The sequence below is a fragment of the Solenopsis invicta genome, chromosome 13, assembly GCF_016802725.1.
Source record: "Solenopsis invicta isolate M01_SB chromosome 13, UNIL_Sinv_3.0, whole genome shotgun sequence".
Taxonomy (NCBI): domain Eukaryota; kingdom Metazoa; phylum Arthropoda; class Insecta; order Hymenoptera; family Formicidae; genus Solenopsis; species Solenopsis invicta.
Genome location: NC_052676.1, coordinates 6,129,472 through 6,156,745, shown reverse-complemented (window position 1 = coordinate 6,156,745; position 27,274 = coordinate 6,129,472). Strand labels below are relative to the sequence as shown.

The 27,274-nt window shown below is 29.5% G+C and overlaps 4 protein-coding genes across 6 annotated transcripts; 3 read left to right on the top strand and 1 right to left on the bottom strand.

The window, feature by feature from the left end:
- The first annotated feature begins 1,168 nt into the window (after positions 1-1,168).
- LOC105201364 lies at positions 1,169-7,532 on the top strand. 2 transcript variants are annotated; one of them, XM_011169355.3, is made up of 8 exons: positions 1,178-1,429; positions 2,180-2,429; positions 2,536-2,639; positions 3,453-3,572; positions 5,510-5,680; positions 5,774-5,839; positions 6,403-6,600; positions 7,471-7,532. In XM_011169355.3, the coding sequence occupies exons 1-7, from the start codon at positions 1,300-1,302 to the stop codon at positions 6,585-6,587; spliced, it is 1,026 nt and encodes a 341-aa protein (XP_011167657.2). In that variant the 5' UTR covers positions 1,178-1,299; the 3' UTR covers positions 6,588-6,600; positions 7,471-7,532. The 2 variants fall into 2 exon arrangements, with proteins under 2 accessions (XP_025993784.2, XP_011167657.2); XM_026137999.2 differs by lacking the exon at positions 7,471-7,532 and having other exon boundaries at positions 1,169-1,429; positions 2,575-2,639; positions 6,403-6,743.
- A 1,115-nt stretch (positions 7,533-8,647) lies between these two features.
- Positions 8,648-13,716, top strand: LOC105201363 (kielin/chordin-like protein). 2 transcript variants are annotated; one of them, XM_011169351.3, is made up of 7 exons: positions 8,648-8,802; positions 9,513-9,753; positions 9,851-9,957; positions 10,536-10,655; positions 12,354-12,503; positions 12,603-12,671; positions 13,236-13,716. In XM_011169351.3, exons 1-7 carry the CDS (start codon positions 8,724-8,726, stop codon positions 13,451-13,453), a joined length of 984 nt encoding a protein of 327 aa, XP_011167653.1. In that variant the 5' UTR covers positions 8,648-8,723; the 3' UTR covers positions 13,454-13,716. The 2 variants fall into 2 exon arrangements, with proteins under 2 accessions (XP_011167653.1, XP_039312601.1); XM_039456667.1 differs by lacking the exon at positions 10,536-10,655.
- A 4,379-nt stretch (positions 13,717-18,095) lies between these two features.
- LOC105201362 lies at positions 18,096-21,795 on the top strand. Its single transcript, XM_011169350.3, has 7 exons — positions 18,096-18,239; positions 18,959-19,202; positions 19,302-19,408; positions 19,980-20,099; positions 20,575-20,724; positions 20,824-20,892; positions 21,474-21,795. Exons 1-7 carry the CDS (start codon positions 18,161-18,163, stop codon positions 21,635-21,637), a joined length of 933 nt encoding a protein of 310 aa, XP_011167652.1. The 5' UTR covers positions 18,096-18,160; the 3' UTR covers positions 21,638-21,795.
- A 1,099-nt stretch (positions 21,796-22,894) lies between these two features.
- LOC105201366 (galactose mutarotase) lies at positions 22,895-26,065 on the bottom strand. The gene is made up of 6 exons (XM_039456914.1): positions 25,084-26,065; positions 24,638-24,856; positions 24,408-24,595; positions 23,747-23,988; positions 23,457-23,631; positions 22,895-23,112 (listed from the first exon to the last, which is right to left on the bottom strand). The coding sequence occupies exons 1-6, from the start codon at positions 25,220-25,222 to the stop codon at positions 22,909-22,911; spliced, it is 1,167 nt and encodes a 388-aa protein (XP_039312848.1). The 5' UTR covers positions 25,223-26,065; the 3' UTR covers positions 22,895-22,908.
- Between the last annotated feature and the right edge of the window lie 1,209 nt (positions 26,066-27,274).

Sequence of the window (27,274 nt, the reverse complement as noted above, 5' to 3'; positions counted from 1 at the left end):
TTAATATAACAATTTAAGGGAGTAATGTTTCGAAAATAAGTTAACAATAAATAATTTTAGAAAAATTGCGATCAAAGTCACTTCGATATGTTCTAATAGTTACAAGACAAATGTGCGCGTGTCTATCGCGTTCAAGAATATCCGAACAGAACTAGATACTAAGGACTCTCTCTTTCTTCTCTCTCTCTCTCTCTCCCTCTATCTCTTTCTCTCAATGATTAAATAATTAATTTATTTTATTCCCTTTTTTTAAAGAAGAATGTGTCCTTATCTAATAATCTGAAAATGTGGATTGATGACAAAAGCCATCTACAGAATATGGTACTGTTTGTATTGACTACATTTGAAATGTATCACCTGTGCTGATTTGTCAAACAAGAAGATCGCGATGCCACAAATTTCCCCTCAGTCCTTTTGTCATAAATGCGATCATGAATATGTTAAAATATAGTAATTAGGTTTGAAAAACTATATTATAAATTTAATAGAATATTTTTAAGAATACATTTATATTGTAATAAAAATTAATATTTGTAGGAATAGGAATTATGTATTAATTAATTCACTTAAATAAATTTAATTAATTAAACATCAATTACTAAATTAATAAAAAAAACAGCGTCGTTACAAATTTTTTAAATTTTCTGTATCTTTGAATTGTAGATACATAACATTAAAGTTTACAGTAACTACCCAGAAAAAAATTGATTTCGGAAACTTAACAGAATACCAAACATTATAACAGAAATTCAAGGCAGTAATTCAAGACGGGATCCAGGTAACAAGCTGACGTTGTTTGTCGTCATTTTAACGTTAAAGTGTCGTCAAAGACGTTATTGCTTGTTACCTGGGGAGAGACAATTCGTTTCAACACAATAATAGCTACGTAATTTAAATAGATACGCAACGCACAATGACTGATAAAGCAAATTATTCTCTCCAGTTCAGTCGTTTCCTCTTCACTTGTATTATTTATACTTCCTTTCGTCTCATATCGCTCAACAGATTTTTCTTCTTCTCTACGCGGGTTTATGATTCTTTTTCAAACTTATTTCCATCGTTTTCTAATGCACATATTCACTTCCTGTTCCTCCTCCTAGACACTCTAGACATCTCTTTTAGACCCTCTTGCTCATATGCGTTCTACTACTCTTGCATATACGCACGTACGTATTCCCCTTCTTCGAATATCATGTTTTTGTGTCTGCGTCATTCTCAATTATTTCATGCGTCGATCGTCACTCCCGCGTGCACCTTCAGAACCTTCCAAACCGCGGACTGGCTACTGATCAAGTATAAATGACGCAGCGCAATAGCAAGTCGCGCAATTTTTCACATTGCTCGAACATGACAAGTAATGGCTTTCGTCCTCTTATTCAAATATGCGCCTGTCTGGCGTTCATCATGATCGTGGTCCCGGTTGATCAAGGTGAGTCGCAAATACGATGGTAAAGATGACGCTCTCAAAAAAACGTGTGACAAGTTGTTATAAGAAAATTATTTCAATCTCTTTTAATTTCCCTTACATAATCTTCTCAAGACAATTAAGTTGTTTTCCAATATTCCAACGTGATCTCGAGATTCAGCGTGAGTAAATTGTAATTGTATGACTCAATCGTAAACAAAATATTCAAGTGTTGAAGTTATTAAAGTATTCTAAATTTTTAACTCAAATCAAGTAAATTTTTTCTGGGGGAAGAGAAAGAGAGAGAGAAAGAGAGCGCATATTTCTAAGTTTCTCACAATCAGACGTTTACTATAACGTCTAAGAATTTTTACAAAACAGTAAATGTATTTATGTTTTACAGCATACATGTTTAATAATAATTTTACCAACGGTCAATTAAAAATTAATTTAAATTTTATTAAAACTTAAAATTTCACGATGCACTACTTTTTCAGAAAAAATGTTTAAACTAATTGATTCTATACTTGTATAAATTTTTACATTTAGATTTCATAAATACTTTGTCATTTTAATCTCATGATTTTACGTCTCACATAAAATTTGTTATATGAATGATAAAACTTGTAGAATCGCATATAACACAGCATCGCAGAAACATTGCAAAGTATTGCTTCAATACTCAGAACGATTTTTACATCTGACTAAAATTTACTTTTATCACGAGCGATAATATATGTTCAATTAAAATCTTTTAATCTTTCATTTTTGTAGAGGCTTGCGATAAAACAAAATGTCCGGGTCCATTGGCATATTACAATGATCTCAACTGTATCCCAGTGTATGAAAAAGAGGACGATTGCTGCGCAACAAAATACAACTGTGATCATCTGAAAGAGAGATCACCTACCAAATGTTACGTCAACGGTAACGGTAACGAGTACGAGATCGGAGAGAAGCTTAGAGATGGAGACGCAAATCCTTGTGACATTGGTTGTACCTGCACTGCAGGACATGACGGAATGTAAGTAAATTTCTTAAGATTAATATTTTTTAATCGTTGTTTTATGACAATGTTCTAATAATTATAAGTTCTATTTACTAAAACTATATCATTTCTTTTAATATAGTGCCTCGTTTGATTGCGCATTACCTCACTGTTTCTTTAGATCAATAACACCAAACTGCTATATAAAGTTTTCTCTATTAAATTGCTGTCCTGAAGTGATTTGTCGTAAGTACACGTAATATAATTAAAATTACAGAAAAAATTTGAATTTATTTACTTTATCTTACATACCATGATTTGTGGTAATCGTTAGATACGTCTGCTTCCTGTGCTAAAGATCCAGGTTTAAAACCACTCAGGACAAATTAAATTTGTAATTGATATTGCTATCCCTCGCTTCGCTCATCCTTTATACACCGGAAGGGAAAAGCAAGTTACCAAAAATAAATTTGCCACAACTGTTCCATATATGTTTACCAAGTAAACCTGAGACTGTAGACCTCAGGCTCAAGAGATTAAATTAATAAACTAAAGTTGTATAAGTTTAAAAATTAAGTTTCAGAATTAGGGCTATGTCAAGTCTACGAGAAACCTAAAGATTGTATTAAGAATTGTGCCCATAGTGCTAGAAATCGTTCCAAAACCTCGGAAGAGAGAGAGAGAGAAAATTGACCAATTCGTATTTGAACAAAATTCATGTAATATCCTAATTGTGTTCGTTTTCAATCAAAATATAATAAAAATTGAAAATTGATATAAATTTTAAGAAATTTTACATTTGCCATGTACGGCACGAATTTTGAATCGGATAATCCCAATCTATAATATAAATTGCCAGCAAAAGGCTGATAAGTTGCTATCCAAAAATGTCGTCGTGGAAGCATTAATTTATCAATGCGAATTCACTTGTTACAAGCAATTCTGACAGCAACGCATGTTATAACTAATCCAGTACGGTTTTTGAGTGGATTGTCAGAAATAATATAGACCATTGCTATTTTGAGTATGTGTTTAAAAAATATCACGTATATGTTTTAGGTGAAAATCCCGAAGATAGAGCTATCTGTAACGTAAACGGAGAGGAATATAGAGATGGAGAACGTTTTACTGTTAAAAGTGAACCGGATTTAAAATGTGTATGCCAACCGGGTTACGAAGGTAAAAATAATCCTCTATACTTTTATACCATTTTTAATTCTATTCCATTTTTTCAATTCTAAATAATTTCACACAATAAGTAATAACATAAAATATACCTGTATTAATATAAGCATACGATAAAATATAATACGCTAATAAGTGCTATTAGTAATAAAGAGATGGGGGTCATGAGATAGATGTGGGGTAGTGAAATACCACGATATCTGTAATTCGCGTTGAATTCTAAGAATTGTTATTAAAATTACTTTAATGTAGTCTATTTATACATTGTAAAATGGTCATTAATGTTCACCGCGTTTTTACGAAAGCTGAATTTCAGTTTTGCAAATAATAACGATTATTACAGGTGTATTCTCCTTACATAAATTTAAAAAGTATATTAGATATTATTTTTTAACTTTAGTCTATATAAAAAGAATACCTGATTTAAGATAGTGAAGAAAATGCCTTTTGCAAATTTTTTAACAAAAAAAAGTAAAGTCAATCTTTTTTAAATTTTAGAAATACTTTGCTTCATATTTATATTATATTAAAAATTTTTTTAATTAAAAAAATTCTAGACATTGATGTCGTAATAAATCAGTAATTGAAACTTCGGCATTGAAATTACAAAATGACAAGAAAAATGGAACCTATAACTTCTAAAACAGAAGAAACAAAAATATTTTTTTATTTTCAATATAATTGTATTGTAGATGAATTTAAGAAATAATAATAAACTCAAAAATAATAAAAATAATAAAATTGTAAATCTCTTAGAACTTAAAAGTGTAAGTAAAAATTTTGACAATACAAGTGTTGTTTTCTTTATGCGACAAAAATTATTGCTTAAATTTATTTTTATATAAATATTTTTATTTTATTTTAAATGGTTGACAGTAATTTAAATAACAAAACTTTGAATGAAGTTAATTGACAAAATAGTTTTTTTTTTGTTTTTCCTGCCATTAAAAAATGTACTCATATACCTGTGCGATGCTTACTTGTTCTTCGAGCCTCTTCCAAAACACTCCACACTCACTTTATTTTATTATAAAATTCTTTAAGAAAATATACTTTAAGAGTTTTATTATTAATTAAAGTAAAAAAAAAAAAATCAAAAATTTTGTCCTGAGGAGCTCCTCTTAAAAATCTTAAATGTGGCTTTCAAATAATATAATTGAATATATGCACCATAATATGTTTGATAAATTTGACATGTAAAGTTATATCATGTTGAGAGAGGAGTCGTGAAATGGTAATGAATCATTTACATTACGAGCGTAAGATCGCTCTTGCAACTTTGCGCTACCTTGTAGTAGACATTGCTAACTAGCAGAACGTTAGCTGTTTACTAGTAGATAAGAAATAATTTTAAAATATTTATTTTTTAAACCAAAGAAATTATTTTAGAACATTATCTTTTACCAAAATAAAATATATTTTATAAAATGTATATAAAACACATTTTGTCAAACTTATGCTATTGTGTGTAAGACTTGAGAAGGATTGCTAATTTGTGTCCCTTTTTATATTTAAAACTGCCTTTTATGGCATTAATTATATTCTTTATTATTATCAATATTTAATGGAATTTATATTTTTATACGCAGTAAATAAAATCTTTATGATAAAATATGATAAATGTAAACAAATTATCAATTTTCAATGAAATAGATGTAGTACGAAACTTATATTGATGTAACACATTGAGAAATAATTATTTATTTATTTATGCACAAATATGCCAGAAAATTATATAATTAGACATTTCATATGTCAAAGTATATACATTTATCGTGTTAATAATTAGGACGTATAATAATAATTAAGATTGAATTTGCGTTTATCTATATTTCAATAATGTATACACTAACAATTTTATAATGTAAATTTTTAATTTAAATATATATAAATTTAAGTTTCACAACTTACATAAGAATTTACTTTTTCAGGGAGAAACATCGAACCTTTCTGTGTAAAACCTAAGCATTCATCCTGCAATCCCGATATTAAACTATTTAAATATTGGGGTATGCTCGATCAACATATTTTTAATAATTGCACTCCGGTTTATTACCCGACTCAATCGCCACAAACTAGTTGCCGTGTGTTTTCTAGATGTCGTAAGTTCACGAAAAATTCAAGATTTTGCGTGTTATGCAGATATATGCCAATGTTATTAAAGTAATAATGATTATCGGATATCTATATTTTAGAAAACGATAATGATACTGTTATTCACAACGTGGACAGTTCGAAAGCTACCGACAAACATTTCCATGGTACGTTTAATATTTAATGTCATAGAAATATAATATTGTTGTAATATTTAATGTTCTGAGAATTTGACACAATTTTTTATTAATTTTAATTATTGATTAATCAATAAAAAAATATAAACTTTTATACTTTATATATGTATGTTAATTCCTGTATTGAAATGGCACCCAAGTAAGGCACGATTGCATTTGAATATTCAAATGATGCAAATAATGCTTATGCATTGAATAGCATGAAATAAGAGCTGAATGCAAAAAGTGTTGAGCAAACCAATTTCTATTAATCCCATAAATCATAATTAATTTGATTATTGCTATCTCTAACATAAGAAATTTTGTTATAGACATGTTAATTAATACATTACTACAATGCCTGATGTCTCATAGTTGTTCAAAAAAATCGATTTTAGTTATATTTATCTTAAACTATTTTTTTGACATTTTCTGTTTCAAAACTATTATTGATAGCTAGGAATTTACAACCTACTCTCACACAAGAAAAATATATTTTAAAATTAATTTCATCATACAAAAGCACATGTATAATCGAGACTTATTTTTTTTAGACGAAGACGTATGTTATTTTGGTAACTTGATTATGCACCGCGGCGACGAATTGAATCAAAATACAGATTATAGTTCTGAATGCGTTAAATGCATTTGCGAAGTGCCTCCTGTAGCCACTTGTCAGCGTTATGAAGAATGCTTTGTCAGAAGACAACCTCCTTTCGACGAAATATACATGTTATAAAATCTATGATAATGTAATTATTACTTCCGTTATTTGACTCAGGATATCATAATAAATTAGTCTATAAACATAAGAACCTCCTTACATATGTATATTTTGATGTAAGTGGATATCTTCTACTGTTTACAATAAAACCACGTTTTTATTGCGTTAAAAGATATCGATTATAAATTGTAGCTGTTCTATGCAAATTATGATTATAGATAATACACTAAGGAGTTAAAATTATAAAATAAAACTAAAAAGAAATTTAGAAAAGACTATTTTTAAAGTAAACTTTATCATTAATAAATTAATAAATTTTTTTTAATAAGCTTATTTTAATTATTTTTCTAAACTATTTAATTCTGTTTAATAAATTATTATGTGACAATTTTATTGACGTCATTGCATAACAGATGCTTCAGCAGTAATGTTATCAAATTAATAACTATGTGATATTACTATTTAGAGTCAACTTGACATCTACGTCTCAAGACTGAAAATAACGTACAGTTTAAAGAACTAGTTTGCAAAATTACGTAAAAAATATATTAAACACTAAGATTCTGCTATGAGTACTGATATTCTTTTACGCATTTTGTATTAATTTTCAATTAACGTTATGCATTATGAGAATTTGATGGTTAATTCAAACAAATAAACTTAAATTTTTTTAAAAGAAACACTTTCTTTAATATAACAATTTAAGGGATAATAATCTTTCAAAAATAAATTAACGATAAATAATTTTAGAAACTTTGCGATCTGTGATCTTCAATATATTCTAATAGTTATAAGATAGATAAAAGCGCGCATATCTATCGCTTTCAAGAATATTTGAAATTGAACTAGATACTAAGGTCATTGATTAAATAATTCATTTTATATTCCTCTTTTTCAGAGAAAAATGTGTGCCTATTTGATAATCTGAAAATATGGATTGATGACAAACTAAAGCCGTCTACAAAATATGGTATTTTGTATTTATGAAGAACTCCCTGCGCTAATTTGTCAACACAAGAAGTTCGTTATCCCCAACAATCCCCCTTCAGTCTCTTTGTCTTGAATGCCATCATAAATGAATTAAAATATAGTAATTAGGTTTAAAAAATTATATTATAAATTTAACCCGTAATGGTCACTTGGAGTCTTTTGGACCTCACGCTAACTTTAAGGGTACCCAGACCATTCAAAATCAAACAACCTTGTTTGAAACTAATTTTTATCTGAAAGTATACTATTTTAAAAATGTACCCTTAAATTATTGTTGGATTATCTCAAAAATGAAAAATTTTATGAATATTTTTGTAAAAAAGTCAAATTTTTGCAGTGCTTTTTATTTGAATTTTTTCATTATGTTTAATTCTAATTTTAAAAAATTATTGGATGATAAAGAACAGACCTCAAGGTATATCCAGTAAAATTTTTGGAAAATATCAAAAAACTGGCAAATAGCGACTGATTTTGTGCAGGGGGTTCAGTGGATCCCATGTGACCGTTATATTATAATTTTATTTGGAAGTGTGACCATTACAGATTAATAAAATATTTTTAAGAATAAATTTTAATTATAATAAAAATTAATATTTGTAGGAATACAAATCATTTATTAATTCACGTAATTAAATATTTATTTAATTAATTAAATATCCATTACCAAATTAATAAAAAAACAGCGCCATTATAAATTTGTTATATATTCTGTAATTTTGAATTGGCAACATATCATTAAGTTTTACATTAACTACAGGCAAAAAAAAATTGATAATTTTGAAAACTCAACAAAATACCGGCCATTCTAATAAAAATTGTTATATATTCAAGGCACTAATTCAAGACAAGAGAGATAATTTGTTTCGATACAGTAACAGCTACGTAAATTAAATGAATACGCGCAATGACTGATAATAAAGCAAATTATTCTCTCCAGTTTAGGTATTCCTCTTCACTTGTCTTATTCTTTATACTTCTGTCGTTCTCATATTGCTCACCAGATTTTTCATCTTCTTTACGCGAAATAATTGTCTACGTAATTCACATTTCATCTACTGCTTTTCTCGCGTTCACTATCCCTTCCTTACCGCAGACTGGCTACTGATCGAGTATAAATGACACTACGCGGTAGCAAATCGAGCAAGTTTTCACATTGCGAACATGACATGTGGCTGTCGTTCTCTTATTCAAATATGCGCTTATTTGGCGTTCATCACGATCGCAGTCGCGGTTGATCAAGGTAACTTGCAAATACAAAGGCGAAAACGGCGCTCGCAAAAAACGTACAATAAAAAATTATTCGAATATTAATTTCATCTGGTTCAATATTCCAACGTGATCTCGAAATACAGTGTGAGAGTTAATAATAATTTTGTGACTAAATCCTAAACAAAATAATCAAGTGTTGAACCTATTAAAGTTTTTTAAAAGTTTAACCCAAATCAAGTAGGCCAATTTTTTACGGAGAGAGAGAGAGAGAGAGAGAGAGAGAGAGAGAGAGAGAGAGAAGGGAGCACATATTTGTAAGTTTTACACGTTTACTACAATATCTGAGAAGTTTTATAAAACAATAACTGTATGTTATATAGCTAATGTGTTTAATAATAATTTTATTAACTATCCATTAACAATTTATTTTAATTCTATTATAATTTAAACTTTTACGGTACATTTTAGAAATATTTTCTAATTGATTCTATAAGTATATTAATTTACATTTCATAAATACTTTAACATTTCTTAAAAAACTTATAAATTCTATTCTACATCTCACTCAAAACTTCGTTATAATGCAACTCGAGACATCCCATACAGCACAGAATTGCAGGAACATTGCAAAATATTGCTGCAGTATTGAGAACGATTCTTACATCTGTCTAAACATTTATTTTTATCACGAGCAATAATATATATTGTATTAAATTCTCATGGTTTTTTGTTTTTGCAAAGAGGAATGCGATAAAACAAAATGTCCGGGTCCATTGGCATATTACAAGGATCTTAATTGTATTCCGGTATATAAAAAAGAAGGTGATTGCTGCCCCACAAAATACAACTGTGATCATCTGAAAGATAAGTCACCTACCAAATGTTACATCAACCATAATACGTACGAGATCGGAGAGGAGCTTAAAGGTGGGGATGCACATCCCTGTGTTCATTGTATGTGCGTCGAAGGACGGGACGGAATGTAAGCAAAGTACAACATTAACATTTTTAAATTGTTTTATTTTAATGTTTTAATAATTAAGTTCTATTTAATAAAACTATCATTTCTTTTAACATAGCGCCAAGTTTATTTGCGCAGAAGTTGATTGTTTCAATGGGCCAACGCAACCTGGCTGCTATAGAAAGAATTCTCCATTACGATGCTGTCCAGGAGAGGAAGTTTGTCGTAAGCATACATAGCATAAATAAGATTATAGAAAAGAATAAAATTCATTTACTTTAGCTTACTTGCCAAGATTTGTATTGATTGTGTTACACGTGTGCTCTCGGTGCCATAGGTTCAGGTTTAAAATAACCAAAAATATATTAGATTTTTAAGTGATTGTCGTCTTTCGCACCGCGCATCTCTTACTTACTGAAAAAGAATGATAAATCATCGAAAGTAATTTTGCTACTCTACATATATTTACCAAAAAAATCTGAGACTGTATAACTCAGCCCCAAGAGAATAAAGCTATATTAAAACACTCGAACTATACAATGTGATGCCGAGTTTGTCATATTAAATTGTATATATTCGTATATAATTTTCTCTTTCCACACTTTCCTCAGTGCATTGCTTTTCGCTATTATAATAAATTGCGAACAAATTGCTAACAAGTTGCTATCTAAAGTTGTTGTATCGCGTAAGCACCAGTTATCAATGTAACGACACAGTTTTAATAACTGCAAACATGTCAGCAAAAATACTGATACATTAATATTTTGAATATGTGTTTAATAAATATCACTTATATATTTTAGCTGAAAATCTTGAAGATAGAGCTATCTGTAATGTAGACGGAAAGCAATATAGAGATGGAGAATATTTTACTGTTGAAAGTGAACCGGATTTAACCTGTGTATGCCAACCGGGTTACGAAGGTGAAGACAATCCTAAGCACTTTTACGTCATTTTTAATTTTTCAATCTAAATACTTTGACACAATAAGTAACAACATAAAATGTACCTATATTCATACGAGCATACAATACGATATAATACGCTAGTGCTTTCAGTAAAAAAGAGATAGATTTCGTGAAATGAGATGGCCAAATTCCCTTAATATCTGTAATTTGTGTCGAATTCTAAGAATTGTTAAAATTACTTTGATGTAGTGTATTTATACATTGTAAAATGATCATTAATATTCACCACATTTTAACAAAAACTGATTTTAGTTTTGTAAATAACGATTTTTATAAGTGTATACTCTTTATACAATTTTGAAAAGTATAGATATTGATATTGATTTTTGCTTGTCTTTGGTCTAGCTTAAGGGGGATACCTGATTTAAGACACTGAAAAAATACATTTTGCAAATTTTTTTAATAAAGAAAAGAAATATCAATATTTCTAAAACTTTTGAAATACTTTGTTTCATATTTATGCTACGTAAAAAATTTTTAATTAAAATAATTTAATATAATGGCATCATAATAAATCATTCTGAATCCTCGCAATTGGTATTACAAAATAGCAAAAAAAAACAAATCCTATAATTTATGAAACAAGAAAACCAAATATATTTTTCATTTTCATATAATTGTATGGTCTATAAATTAAAAAAATAATAAAGCTCTAAGAAATAATAAAAATAAAATAATTGTAAAATTTGTAGGACGTTGCAAAAGTTACAATTTTGACAATACGAGTTTCACTTTCTACATGCAATAAAAAATGTTTAAATTATTCTTTTTATAAATGTTTATAGTTTATTTAAAATGATTGACATTAATTTTAAAAAAGGAATCGTAAACAAAGTCAATTAGCTAACTAGTTTTTTTCGTCATTTTCGCCAATGGACAAAGTACATATATATCTGCATGATGCTTACTTTTTGTCCAATCTATAACATTCAAAATATTGCGAATTTTATTCTAAAATTTTTTAGAAATCTAATATATCTATTCTTTAAGAGTATTGCTATCGATTAAAATATAGAAATTGAAAATTTTGACACGATAAACCAAGTACCCCCCTTAAAAGTCTTGAATATGATGGCTTTCATTATTTATGATTTAAATTGGAGTCATTCCATGACTCTGTATATTCTATACTGCTAATAAACTTCTACTTAATTGGAATAATTGGTAAAACTTTACGCCTAACAAATTCGTGTTAATAAGAGCTGTATCGAGCTAATATTTGCTGAAGTTATTTAAAAAAACAAAATGATATTCCATCATCTTCTTCTTTCCTCTATTATTATAAATATATAATGGAATTTATATTTTTATACGCAGTAAATAAAATTATTACGATAAAAATAAACAAATAATCAATATTCAATGAAATATTGTAGATGTAGTACAAAACTTATATTGATTATATATATTGGGAAATAATTATTTATTTATTTATTTATGTATAAATATGCTTAAAATAAAATAATTCGACATTTTAAATATCAACGTACATTTGTCATGTTAATAATTAAGATGTATAATAATAATTAAGATTAAATTTACGTTCATATACATTTCAATAATGCATACAATAACAATTTTGTAATATAAATTTTAATTTAAGTATATACAATTTAAGTTTACGTCTCAGATAAAATTTTTCAATGGTTTTAGGGAACAACGTCAAACCTTTCTGTGCAAAGTTGAAACATCCATTCTGTAGACCGCATTCCAACAATGTACGCGTCTATGTTAATAATTGTATTCCGGTTTATGAGTCGGATGAATCGCCGCAAACTAGTTGCAGATTTTTTGCCAGATGTCGTAAGTTCACGAGAAATTAAAGATTTTGTGTGTTATGCGCATATATGCCAATGTTATCTAATTGTAAATAATAATGATTATTGGATATGTATATTTCAGAAAATGACAACGACACTGTTATTCACAACGTGCAGGACAATTCGAAGTCTGCCGAGAAAAATTCCAATGGTACGTTTAATTTTTAATGTGATCAAAATTTGACGCAACCTGTAATATTTTATATTATAAGGATTTAAAACTTATATTAACTATTAATTATTAAAAAAATTTTAATGTTGAAATTTTAATTATCAATTCAACAAAAAAGTATATGAATTTTATATTTTATATAAATTATTTTCGTATTATATTAGCACTTAAATGTAGTAAATTTGTCAAAACGCACACACAAATGATACTAATTATGATTGTGCAGTAAATAGTATGAAATGAGAGCTAATTGCAATAAATGCTGCGGAAAAAAATTTCTATCAACTCTGCAAAATAATAAATTTCGTTATGGCCATGAGAAATTTTGCTTAAGACGTATTATTTAATATGTCATCACAATGCCTAACGTGTATTTATGAAAAATAATTTTATTTATTTATTTATATCTTAAATTTTTTTCTGACATTTTGACTTCAAAACTATTATCGACAGCTAGGGATTTACAATACTCTTAATGAAGATATATTTTGAAATTAATTTTATGATGTAAAATTACATGTTTTATCGGTTTATTCTTTTCAGACGAGGACGTTTGTTATTTTGGTAATATGACTATGCATCGCGGTGACGAGTTAAACCAAGATACAGATTATAGTTCTGTATGCGTTAAATGCATTTGCGAAGTACCTCCGGTGCCCACTTGTCAGCGTTTACCGAATGAAGAATGCGATGTCATAAAGCGTACGGTCTCTTCATCGTCGGGTAGTAGTAACCTGTGTCAAGGCAGAACATGCAAATAGTTCGTAAATATAAGAACTTTTTTACTCGTGTATATTTGATACTATTGGCATTTCTTCTGTTGATTAGAATAAATGTTTTTACATATTGCGCGTTAAAAAGTGTCGATTAAAAATTCCAACTGTCGTATGAAAATTATGATTATAGATAATATTAAAGAGTTAAAATCATTTAATCATTAAATAAAACCAAAAAAGCAACTATTTGTAAAGTAAATCATACTTCTTGATCATTAATAGATTAATAAATTTTTTTAAAAGCTTTATTCTTTATTATTTTATTTGATTATGAATTTTGCTTGATAAATTATATATTTTGTGACAAATATAAATTTCGCGCTTCTTCAAAAAGGTCTCTTATCATTGACTTCTTAACCTTCATAGATTTATCAATCTTGTTACGCATTATATTAGTCAATAAAGAAATACTAACAGTACTAAATATTATTATGTGACAGAATAATTATATTTAATTCTAGTATATCAACATTTACCTAAATCTAATTATAATTTTATATTTATAATAGTATATATCTAAATCTGTAGGTGTAAATTTGTATTTCTTTAACAAACAGATGCAATAATAATTAATGTATAGTTCTACTGATATTATATTTAACCTATGTTGTGTAATAAGTAATAAGGCATAAATATAAATTTATTTGAAATATGTGAATGTTAAAAATTTTTAATGTGCTTGGTTTCTAACATCCTTTCTCAAACTTATCACATTCGATTCGGTACCAATAAAATTCTAATTTATTATATTCATAAGTTATACGCTAAAGTTATATACTAAATTCTTTTTATTCAAAATATTACACTAATTTTAATTAAACTAATAAATTATTACGTAATAATATCCATAAAGTTAACTATTAATAACTATTATTACGTAATAATATCCATAAAGTTAACTATTAATATGATAACATTATTGCTGAGGCATCTGTTATGACAATAACGCCAATTTTATTGACAGATGCTTCAGCAATAATGTTATCAAATTAATAACATTGTGATATTGATAATCAGGGGAAATTTAACTATTACGTTTCCAAACGGAAAATAACAGCGCATAGATTTGCAGAACTAGTTTGCAAAATCACTGACAAATATATATTAAGTAGTAAGATCCTGCTATGAGTACTGATGCTTTAAAATACGCAATTTTGTATTAATTTTCAATTAATGTTACATTTTGTGAGAGATCGATGGTTAATTCAAATAAATTAGATATCTTAAAAAAAATACTTTCATTACAATAACAATTTAGAGAATAATAATGTTTCGAAAATAAGTTAACGATACCATCGCGATTTAAGACCCTCCGAAATGTTTTGATAGTTACAAGATAAAAGCGCGTGTGTTTATCGCATTAAAGAATATTTGGAATTAAACTAGATACTGATATCTCTCTCTCTCTCTCTCTCTCTCTCTCTCTCTCTCATTGATTAAATAATTAATTCATTTTATATTTCTCTTTTTCAAAAAAAATGTGTACCTACTTGATCATCTGAAAATATAGATTGACGACAAACTAAAGCCATCTACAGATTATGGTACTGTTTGTGTTGACTACATTTGCAAAATTCCCCCTTCTCCTCCCCCCGCGCTGATTTGTCAACACAAGAAGTAATGCCACAAATTATTTATTAATTATTTTACTTATTAAATATTTATTTAATTAATTAAATATTCATTATCAAATTAATAAAAAAACAAAGTTGTTATATTTTCTGTATCTTTGAATTGGATACATATCCTTAAATTTTACAATCATATTTCATTCATATTTCATGTATCTACCGTCTTTCCGCGTAACGCGTATCGCGTAACCAATTAATCTTTTTAAAAGACTTAACAGAAAATGTAGAACGCTTCCGATTGATTACGCGGTACGCGCGGTTTCGTGGAAAATATCAGTCCATCTGAACGCAGCCTAATCGGTAATATTGACGGGAGTGAAGCTTCTCCTGGTGACACGGATATTAATGTGAAGTTGGTTCATCACAATAATAAAAAATTGGGTGCATCTAGATGCGCAAGCGCTCACCGAAAGTGCAAGTAGCAATTAAAGATCATTGGCTGGATCCAAAGGTAAGAACCAATCGCCTTTAATTGCCACCTACGCTCCCAGTGAACGATCGCGCATCTGAATGCATCCATTGATAATTACTTTAATAATAATAATGAGTTCAATAAACATTTATTATGGCAGTGATGTCAATAAGAATATATTGTAAAAATTAACATCCTAGTTAACGAAATCTATTTTCAAGAATACATTTTAGCTGTATAAATTCAATTTAAAGTCAATGAAATTCTATTCCTTCATAAACAATATGTCTCGTAACGTACTTTTTACGTTATTATCTAGTTATTTATGTCATTCAACTTTTATATTAAACGGTACATTTTACATTAATATCTAGCTATTTATGTCATTCAATTGTATATTGTATGGCATCTATTTTTTAACTGTCTAAAATAAATAATTCATTAGCGCTACATATATTAAGCACTAAGATAGGAATATTGATACTCTCAAAATACGTCTATTTGTATAAATTTCAAATTAACGTTACGTATTATGAGAGTTTGATAGTTAATTCATATAAATAGAGTTAGATTTATTAAACAAAAAAATTTCTTTAATATAACAGTTTAATAAATAATTATGTTTAAAAAATAAGTTAACAATAAATAATTTTAGAAAAATCGCGATCTAAGACACTTCGACATGTTCTAATAGTTACAACCCAGATAGCCAAATAATTGCAAGTTATCGACAACTTGTCACAAATATTCTCATTAGTTGTCAGCAAAGCAACAGAAGGAAGTATCCTCTGATTATGTTCTTGCCAGCAATAGTTTTTAAAATATAATACCGGAAAATTCCCAACAACTTATCAGTACTTATCACAAGTTATAAATAGGAATTGTTGCTCACATGTTGCTGTTAAGTTGTTCACAGATTGCTATCTATTTTCAAAATATATAATAGTGACAAGTTTTAAACAACTTACGGCAATATACTTTTCATAGATTAACTTTAATAATCTTTCTACATTTGCTCGACAATAAAACTCAGCATATTGATACTAACTAAAACATTTGAATTGACTAAAACATTTTCGTCGCATTAAATAAAAGGCAACGTAATAGCAATTAACGAGCAATTTAATCTGTGCTATAATTATCACGGATTGCTATCTGGGAAGATAAAAGTGCGCGTGTCTATCGCTTTCACGAATACTCAAAACTGATATAGATACTAAGGTCATTGATTAAATGATTACTTCATCTTATATTCCCATTTTTCAAAGAAAAATGTGTGTCTATCTGATAATCTGAAAATAGATTGATGATAAATTAAAGCCGAAATTTGCAGATTATGGTACAAGATTCCAGGAATGCCTTAACACATGAATTTGTACAAGGCATATCGATATAGCAGTCAACGTGTTCCGACTATAGATATTTTTACATCATGACTGTCATCACCTGTTAAACTTAAAATTTTCAACTAATTTCTTGACAACACAATCACAACTCTAATATTTTTCAATTAAATTAAATTATAAATATTAAAATACACTTGTCATACAGTTCCAGTTACTTTGAATATAACCAAAACAGCGTTGCTAGATGACAGTCATGATGTAAAAATATCTAGAGTCGGCACACGCCGACTCTGCTATATCGATATGCCTTGACACTCGTACAAATTCATGTGTTAAAGCATTCCTGGAACCTAGTGTACTGTTTGTATTGATTACATTTGAAAAGTACCATCTGTGCTAATTTGAAGCAAACAAGAAGATCGCGATGCCACAAATCTCCCTTCAATCTCTTCGTTATGAATGCCATCATGAATGAATTAAAATATAGTAATTAGGTTTGAAAGACTATATCATAAATTTACTTAAATATTTTTAAGAATAAATTTAATTGTAACAAAAATTAATATTTGTAAGAATAGAAATCAGTTATTAATTAATCACTTATCACTTAATTAAATATCTATTTAATGAATAAAATATCCATTACCAAATTAATAAAAAAACATAATCATTATAAATTTGTTATATTTTCTGTATCTTCAATTTTGATACTTATCATTAAAATTTACAAAAACTACCGACAAAAAAATTGATGATTTTGGAAACTTAACAAAATACCGGCCATTCTAATAGAAATTTAAGGCACTATTTCAAAACGAGAAAGATAATTTGTTTCAAACGCAATAATAGCTACATAATTGAAATGAATACGCGCAATCACCAATAAAGTAAACTGTCCAGTTTAGCGATTTCTTTTCACTCATCTTATTCTTTATATTTCCTTCATTCTCATATCACTCTCAACAGATTTTTCTTCTTCTCTACACGGAATTACAATTCTCTTTCATTATCCATTTTCATTCTTTAACGCGCATATTCACCTCCTATTCCTCCTGCTAGACATTTTAGATATCTCTCCTAGACTCTCTTATTCACGTGCGTACAACTACTCTCGCATATACGAACGTACGTTTTACCCTTCTACCTATATCGTGTTTCTGTGTCTGCGTCAGTCATATTTCATATATCTACTGTCTTTCTCGCGTCCACTTTCAATCCCTTCCAGACCGCAAACTGGCTACTGATCGAGTATAAATGACGCTACCCGGTAGCAAATCACGCAAAATTTTCACATTGATCAAACATGACGCGTCGTGGCTGTCGTTCTTTCATTCAAATATGCGCCTGTTTGGCGTTCATCACGATCGTGGTCGCGGATAAAGGTAAGTCGCAAATACGAGGAAACGACGGAAACGCGGAAAACGTGCGACAAGTTGTTATAAAAAATTATTCGGATATTAATTTCTGCGTAATCTTATCAAGACAATTAAGTTGTTTTCCAATACTCCAACGTGATCTCGTAATGCAGCGTAAGATAATAATAATTTTGTGGCTAAATCTTAAAAAAAATAATCAAGTGTCAAAGCTATTAAAGTTTTTAAAAGTTAACTCAAATCAAGTAACCGCTAAATTCATTACGGAAAGAGAAAGAGAAAGAGAGCGTATATTTGTAAGTTTTACACGTTTACTACAATGTCTGAGAATTTTTACGAATCAATAAATGTATGTTTTACAGCACACGCGTTTAATAATAACTTTACTAACTGTCAATTAAAAATTAATTTAAATTCTATTATAATTTACAATTTTACGTTGCGTTACATTTTCAGAAATATTTTTTAATCCATTCTACAATTGTACAAATTTACATTTTATAAATATTTTGACATTTTAATCTCATGATCCTACGTCTCACTCAAAACTTTGTTATATATAATGATAGAACTCGTAGCATCTCATACAGCGCAGCATTGCAGAAACATTGCAAAATGTTGCTTCCAATGCTCAAAACAATTTTTACATCTGGCTAAACATTTACTTTTATCACAAGCGATAATACTTATATGTTAAATTAAATTCCTTTAATCTTTTGTTTTTGTAGAGGCTTGCAATAAAAGAAAATGTCCGGGTCCATTGGCATATTACGAGAATCTCAGTTGTATCCCGGTGTACGAAAAAGAAGGTGATTGCTGCGCCACAAAATATAATTGTGATCATCTGAAAGGAAGATCACCTTACAAATGTTACGTCAACAATAAGGAGTACGAAATTAGAGAGGAGCTTAGAGATGAAGATAAAAATCGTTGTGAAGCTCGTTGTACCTGCAGCGAAAGAAGTGACGGATTGTAAGCAAAGTCCTCAACATTAACATTATTAAATTGTTTCATTTTAATGTTTTAATAATTAAGTTCTACTTATCAAAACCATCATTTCTTTTCATTTAGCGCCGCATTTCATTGCTCATATGAATTTTGTATTCCATGGTCAACTAAACCAGGCTGCTACAGAAAGCATTCTCCATTATGGTGTTGTCCCAGAAACGAAGTTTGTCGTAAGCATACATAGCATAATTAAGATTATAGAGAAGAATAAAATTCATTTACTTTAGCTTACATATTAAGATTTGTGTTAATCGTATTATGCGTGTGCTCTCTGTGCCAAAAATTCAGGTTTAAAACCAGAACATATTAAACTTTTAAATGATTGCTGTCTTTCGCATCACGCCCCTCTTAATTGCTGAAGAAGAATAGTAAAACACAGAAAGTAATTTTGCCAAGATTACCCTACATATATTTACCAGAAAAATTTAAGACTGTGTGCCTCAGCTCTAAGAGATTCAGACTACATTAAGACACTAGGACTGTACAGTGTGATAACGATTTTGACATATTAAATTGTATATAATTTTCCCTTTCCATATTTTCCCCAGTACATTGCTTTTCGCTACTACAATAAATTGCGGACAAATTGCTGACAAGTTGCTATTTAAAATTGTCATATCGCGAAACTATTAGTTAACCAATATAATGGCACAGTTTTGATAACTGCAAACATTTCAGCAACAATACTGATACATTACTATTTTCGATATGTGTTTAATAAATATCACTTATATATTTTAGCTGAAAATCCCGAAGATAGAGCTATCTGTATTGTAAACGGAAAGGAATATAAAGATGGAGAACATTTTCCTGTTGAAAATGAACCGGATTTATACTGTGTCTGTCAACCTGGTTACGAAGGTAAAAATAATCCCAAGCACTTTTACGCCATTTTTAATTTTTTAGATCTAATTACTTTTGCACAATAAATAACAATATGAAAAAACTTATATCAATATGAGCAAACGATGAAATGTAATGTACTAATGAGTGACCTCAGTAGAAGAAAGACGGAGGTCGTGAGATACGTGTGATGTGAAGAAATACCATGATATCTGTAATTCGCGTTGAATTCTAAAAACTGTTAAAATTACTTCGATATAGTAATTATTAATTTTCAATAAAATATTGTAGATGTAGTACGAAACTTATGTTGATTATATCTATATATTGGAGAATAATTATTTATTTAATTATGCATACATATGCATATTTTAAACGTCATGTTAATAATTAAGATTTATAATAATAATTAAGATTGAATTTACGTTCATATTTAATTCAAATTTATATAATTTAAATTTACATGTTGGATAAAATTTTTTAATTGTTTTAGGGAACAACGTCGAACCTTTCTGTGCAAAGCCCAGACATACAGACTGTAATCCCTATTTCTACCAAGTAGGCGGTATTATTAATACTTGTGCTCCGAAATATGGCGCGGATCAATCGCCGCAAGTTGATTGCAGTTTCCATATTAAATGTCGTAAGTTGACGAGGAATTAAAGATTTTGCTTGTTACGCACATATATGCCAATGTTGTTTAATTGTAAATAATAATGATTATTGGATATGTATATTTCAGAAGAAGATGACGACATTGTTATTCACAACGAGCCCGACATTTCAAAGTCTGCCGAGGAAAATTTCAATGGTACGTTTAATGTCATAGAGATTTTTTGTCATACAGAATTAATATAACTTGTAATATTTAATATTATGTCAATTTAAAATTAATATTAATTATTAATTATTAACAAATTTTATTATCGATTCATAACACAAAAATATAAATTTTATATTTTATATAAATTAATTCCCGTATTGTATTGGCACTTAAATGATTCGTCAATATGTATTTGAACATGCAAATGATACTAATTATGATTGTGCATTGAATAGCATGAAATGAGAACTAATTGCGATAAATATTGCGGAAAGCAATTTCTATCAACCTTGCAAAATAGTAATTAATTTCGTTATTGTTCTCTACATAAAAAAAATGTTACTTTAGACGTATTGTTTAATACGTTACCACAATGCCTAATGTCTGACATTTATTCATGGAAAACAATTTTATTTATTTATTTATTTGTATCTTAAATTCTTTTTATGATATTTCAACTCCAAAACTATTATTGACCACTAGGGATTTATTGTACTCTCAATAAAGATATATTTTAAACATAATTTTATCATGTAAAAGTACATGTTTAAACAATTTATTTTTTTCAGACGAGGACGTTTGTCATTTTGGTAATTTGACTATGCACCGCGGTGATGAATTGGGTAAAACTGTGAGTTATAGACAGTGCGTTAAATGCATTTGCGAAGTGCCACCAGTGCCCACTTGTCAGGTTTTACCGAAGGAAGGATGCAGTATCTTCGACAAATCCTAATATTTCAAAATCTGTAATAAGTAATAGTCGACTCAGGATATCATAGTAAATTAGTCCATAAACGTAAGGATCTCTTTACATATGTATATTTTAATGTAACTGGCATTTGTTCTAATGATTTGAATAAAAGCATGTTTTCATGTATTGCAGTTAAAAAATATCGATTATAAATTCTAACCGTTCTATGCAAATTATGATTATAGGTAATACTAAAAAGTTAAAATCATGAAATAAAAATGAAAAGAAAATTATTTTTAACGTAATCTTATCATTAATAAATTAATGAAATTATTTTAAAGATTTGTTTTTAATTATTTTGTATGTATTTGATTATTTAATTCTGCTTAATAAATTATTACATTGCAAATATATGTTTCATGAGTTTACAAAGGAATTTTTTATCATTGAATAAAAAAAATTAATGGGACTCGTGCAACTGTAAATATAAAGGTACATAAAAGTGACAAATACGAGTTAAGCAGAAAACGGATCGCAAAAGAAAACAAAAAATTTTGATAATCATATAGATTTAGTAAGTAAATTTAATTACATATATTAAAATCGTACGTTTTGACTCTGATTTTGTGTCATTTTTAGTGCGTAAATACATCAAAAAACGATTACATTAATAAATTAATTTCTGTCTGTATTTCATCATTAATTTTTTAATCTTCTTAGGTTTTTCAATTTTGTTACGCAACACATTACTCGATAAAAATACTAAAAATACTAAATTATCATACGAGGGAATGACCAAATTTAATTCTAATATATTAGTATTTACCTAAATCTAATTATAATTTTATACTTAAGAAATCTAAATCTGTAGATGTAAATCTGTAACTATGTATTTCTTATTCCAAGTTTCTTTCCTCTTACACGGTGAGAAATGCATTTACTATTATTTTTCCTTTGATGCAACCAGGGCATACGCGTCGAGTTAAGAGATTTCATTGCATACCTCAAATGTTAATTTTTTTTTCACTGCAACGTATTTATATCACCTTTGTAAACATTTCCGTAAGTTTCCTGCCCGATTTTTCATAGTTTATAAGAAACTTCTTTGCGATAATTTTGAAATCATTTATAGAATCCTGGTCTAGAAATGGAATCTAGAAATGCTATTTTCAGAATCGTTAGATCTTTGCGCACTAAATCATAGACATGCAAATAAACTGTTTGTGCTTTTCCTGTTTTTTTTTTGTGCTTTTACATACGTATCGCAAAGTTAAAATTAAATATTGAAAGAATTAAGTCAACAGAAAAATGTTTTAATCTTTAAAAAACACTCCAAACTTATATGTCATATCATGCATATAAATTTTCCCGGGATACAATATACATGACGGAAAGTGTTCAATATTAACAGCAGTAGGATAATTTTGTGGCGATAAGACAAAACCGCCGTGACGTCGATAAGGGACACCTTCTTTGCCATAAACTTCCGTTGCGTTTCTCTTCGCGATTTCCTTCATCTATTTAAAATACGATATTTTCAATAACTTTTAAAACATATATTCAACTCTTTTAAAAAAATATCAAATTTTAAAATCACAATAATTCCAAATTACTTATATAATTTAAAAATCACAGAAATTTAAAACTCTAAAAAATGTTTTTCTTTATCAAAATAGATGCAACAAAATTGACAATTAATTAATACATTAACCATAGAACAACTTAATTCTAGAATGATATTGTATGTAAATTTTACGCACAAAATTCCCACATATTCTATTTCTTCTACCCACTTTAATTGATCTCAGTGTATGTGCACCGTGCATTATCAAAATTTAAAATTAAGACTCAGTAATCCCACACAATTTACCGATTTCAAAGAATTAATTTGAGCATTCTCGCAACCTCTCCATTTATAATCTTCTAAATCAGGAGGATAAACCCGTTGATCTGGCAACTCATTTCCTGTATAGACTCGCAATCCAGGATGATTCGAGTAAACTTCCAAAAATCGTCCAGAAGTGGGATGCAAAATTCTTTTTAATTGTTAATTGTATAATTTGTTAAAAAGAAACAAATTTATTAAAGAAAAATATTATAAAGTGTACCATAAAATACTGAAATTAAAGTAGGATAAAGACGGAATATTACCGAGCGTGGAAACGGTAACACCAGCAGCTAGGACTGTTGATGCACAGATAATGGTTATAACCACCACCCGGTATACTAGATAATCGACGTTGATTCAACTGTACCGGTAAACGTAGCTCACATGTCGTACCATCCACCGGACATGTAATGTTGGTCGGCAAGTTATTTTTGACGTCCACAAAGATGCAACTGTCGGCATTGACAGTGAGGACGTGTTTCTTCAACTCTTTCGAACCTGAACCCTATCAAACAGTCTTATTGTCACCTAGATCCCTAATTCCCATTCCTCTCCCCTTTTCTAAATTCTATATTAGCTTTCAGTTTTAAGTGATATATACTGAGATTCATAAGATCATGATTTTAAATCTTAAAAAATTATTATATTAAATAAAAATAACAACATTAAACATTTATTTCCTTTAATTTAGAAAAATTATGTATTTCTAAACTAAAAAATAATTCAAATACATTATTTATATGTTGTGAATATTTCCTAAAGAAACAAATGCTTCATGTTTGAATCGCTTATTTGAAAAACACAAATGAGTTATTGTCAAATATTAGAAAATTAGAGAAGAATACACCATTCCTTTCAAATATCTCAATTTCGACAGAAATCGATTTATTGTTTTTCAAGTAAGCGATTTATTTGATATCTTACATGTCCAGCGAGATTGAATAAACAGTAATTAGTAATATTGACGGGAGTGAAGCTTGTGCTGGTGGCACGGATGTTAATGTGAAGTTGGTTATCGTTCGTCCAAGCGTATTTAATTTGCACTAATACATCACCGGGAAATCCTTGGCTGTAGCTTCGGCTCAAGTGCGACATCACCTCGTCGAAGAATACAATATAAAACAAGCAATAATTTTAACAATTCCGCGATTCACTTTCAGGGAATAAGTTACATCGTACCACTCGATTGTTCACAATCTGCGACTGCCAATTAGCATTGTCGAACGCGACTGTACCGCCATTGAAACGATCCTTTCCAGTCCCGTCGTTAATCGACAAAGGATAAATTACATTGTCGAGATGCATCGAACTACCGGAAATGCAATTGGCAACGCGGCCAATGATGCTTCCCATATATCTGTTCTTCAAATATCCTAATTACGTTAGCAACGATCATGAATAATCACTTAAAACATAAACAACGTATTATATACCTTAATATTACATAATTTCAAATATAATTACATCAAAAAGGAAGAAAGAGAGAGAGAGAGAGAGAGAGAGAGAGAGAAAGAAAAGAAAGATAAATAATAATAAATTAGATTTAATTAAACTTAATTTGCTTTTAAAAGACTATGCTCGTCAAAGTAAAAAACCTTACCATCCATATCATCAAATCCTAAAACAACATCGGCTAGTTTACCATCTCGATTGGGAACTTTGATTGATTGAATACTAGCACCCCAGGATATCAAGCGAACGATAGCTTTGTGTTTATTCGTCAGAGTATATCTATCCATATAAAATATTCATAGAAGTACAACACATTAATTAAATAGAAACAGTTTTCTAATATATAATTGATTTTTGCTCATTTATGTCAACTTTAAATTTAATGAAGCACTAACTTTCGCCTCAATGATAGTTATCAAATGTTCCAAATACAACGATTGAAATTGCAGCTTTTATATATAATTAATGACAATTTTGCAATACCTTCTGACAATCTCGCGTGATTTCTCCAATGTAGTACCAGGTGACCTTGGCACAAATCCAAAGCCATCCTCTTCAATCAAAGTATCTTCGAAAGACATGATGCAATACTTAAGCGAAGATGGGAATTTTAAGAATTATTTATCCCTTCGGTCTCTCTTTAAATTACATTTCGCTTGCGTTATTCGTTTCGATTTATTGTAATTAAGAAGAAGAAACTAATTGGAACGGTTACGCTGAAATTTAACTTTGAAGGAAACGTCTAGCCTCAAATTTACAATATTGAAGTCAGCAACTTCAAACGCATCCTTGCAAACTTTTTACTAATGCAAAATATCGTAACATTCTTTATTCTATAACCTTGATATGCTTATGGAAATGCAGAATATTAGCAAAAAAAATTAATTGCGGTTCTTATTTAACATAAATTTGTACTCAAAGCTTGGCTTTTACTGTCAGAGATTAATGCGATAAGTAAAAAAAATTAATTAAAGATTAACCTTATTCGATCACAACTGGATTTTACGATTTGTGATACTTCTGGTTTTATACATTTTCAAGTTCATTAAACTGTGCGCTCAATAAATTTTCGGTTTTGAAACATTTCTAACAATAAGACGAACAAGAATAGTAGTATCACAATAATACATTAATAATAATAATAAGCTTAACAAGCGTCCATTATGGCAGTGATGCCAATAAGAATATGTTGCAAAAAATAACATCCCAGTAAAAAAAAATCAATTTTTAAGAATACATTTTAGCTGTATAAATTCAATTTAAAACCAATGCAACTCTATTCCTTCATAAATAGTGTGTCACGTAACGTACTTTGTATCTAATTATTATCTAGTTATTTATGCCATTCAACTTTTATATTAAACGATACGATTCACATTATTATTATCTAGCTATTTATGTCATTCAATTATATGTTGCTTGACATCTATTTGTGAACTGTCTTAAATAAATAATTCGTTAGCGCTTTGTCTCAGGGGTCCCACCAACAGGGCGCTTTTAAACAAGGGGTCGTACGATTATTACAGCCATCATCTTGTTAATGAGTCAATCGTATTGAATCAATATATTTTTAATATTCGAACGTGTATCAACAACTCTCTCTCATCTTTTCTTTCATTACTTCTCGACGCCCCTACATAAAGATACATGGAAGAATATTCCGAAAGCACATTTCAATTCTAATTCGACGTATTGTAGTCCACCCGACAACCAACCTCCCGCTTTCCTCTTCTCGCCAAGCGTGTCGGAAAAAAATCGCGAATTGCGGTACCACACGCGATTCGATTATCCCGAGGGATACCGCTCCCTTTATCACTCCCGGTTCGCGCTCCGATCGGGGTAGCCCCTGACTCTCCCTCTTTCCCCCCTCCCCGCTTCCGCGCCATGCTTTAGAACAGTCGATGGAAATAATTACATTAATGGCGTCGCCGACAAGAGAGTGCGGCACAACCCGGGCGCCACCTCTCCCCTCCTCCCACGCTTGGAAGGCATCCCTCGAATGGAAGCGGAGCAGGCACCTCGACGGAAACGTAACGCTCCCTACACCCCCGCTAGCGCCGCGGCGCGAATTGTACAGAATGGCGCGCTCCGCACCATCTCGCGCGGCGCGGAGCGGCGCGAGCGAACCCGCGCGAGCTTTCTTCGTTACAATGGCGTAATGCCATTCTCGACGCGGTAACGCAACAATGGTGCCGCATCCCGCCGCTGGAAAGTAATTATCTTAATGTTCTGACGAGCCGGAATGGAGACACTCGCTAGAAACGACGACGACGACGACGACGACAATTCGTCGTCGACAACGAAGGGGGAGAGGGGTTGGTAGCTCCCGGGGCGAATTC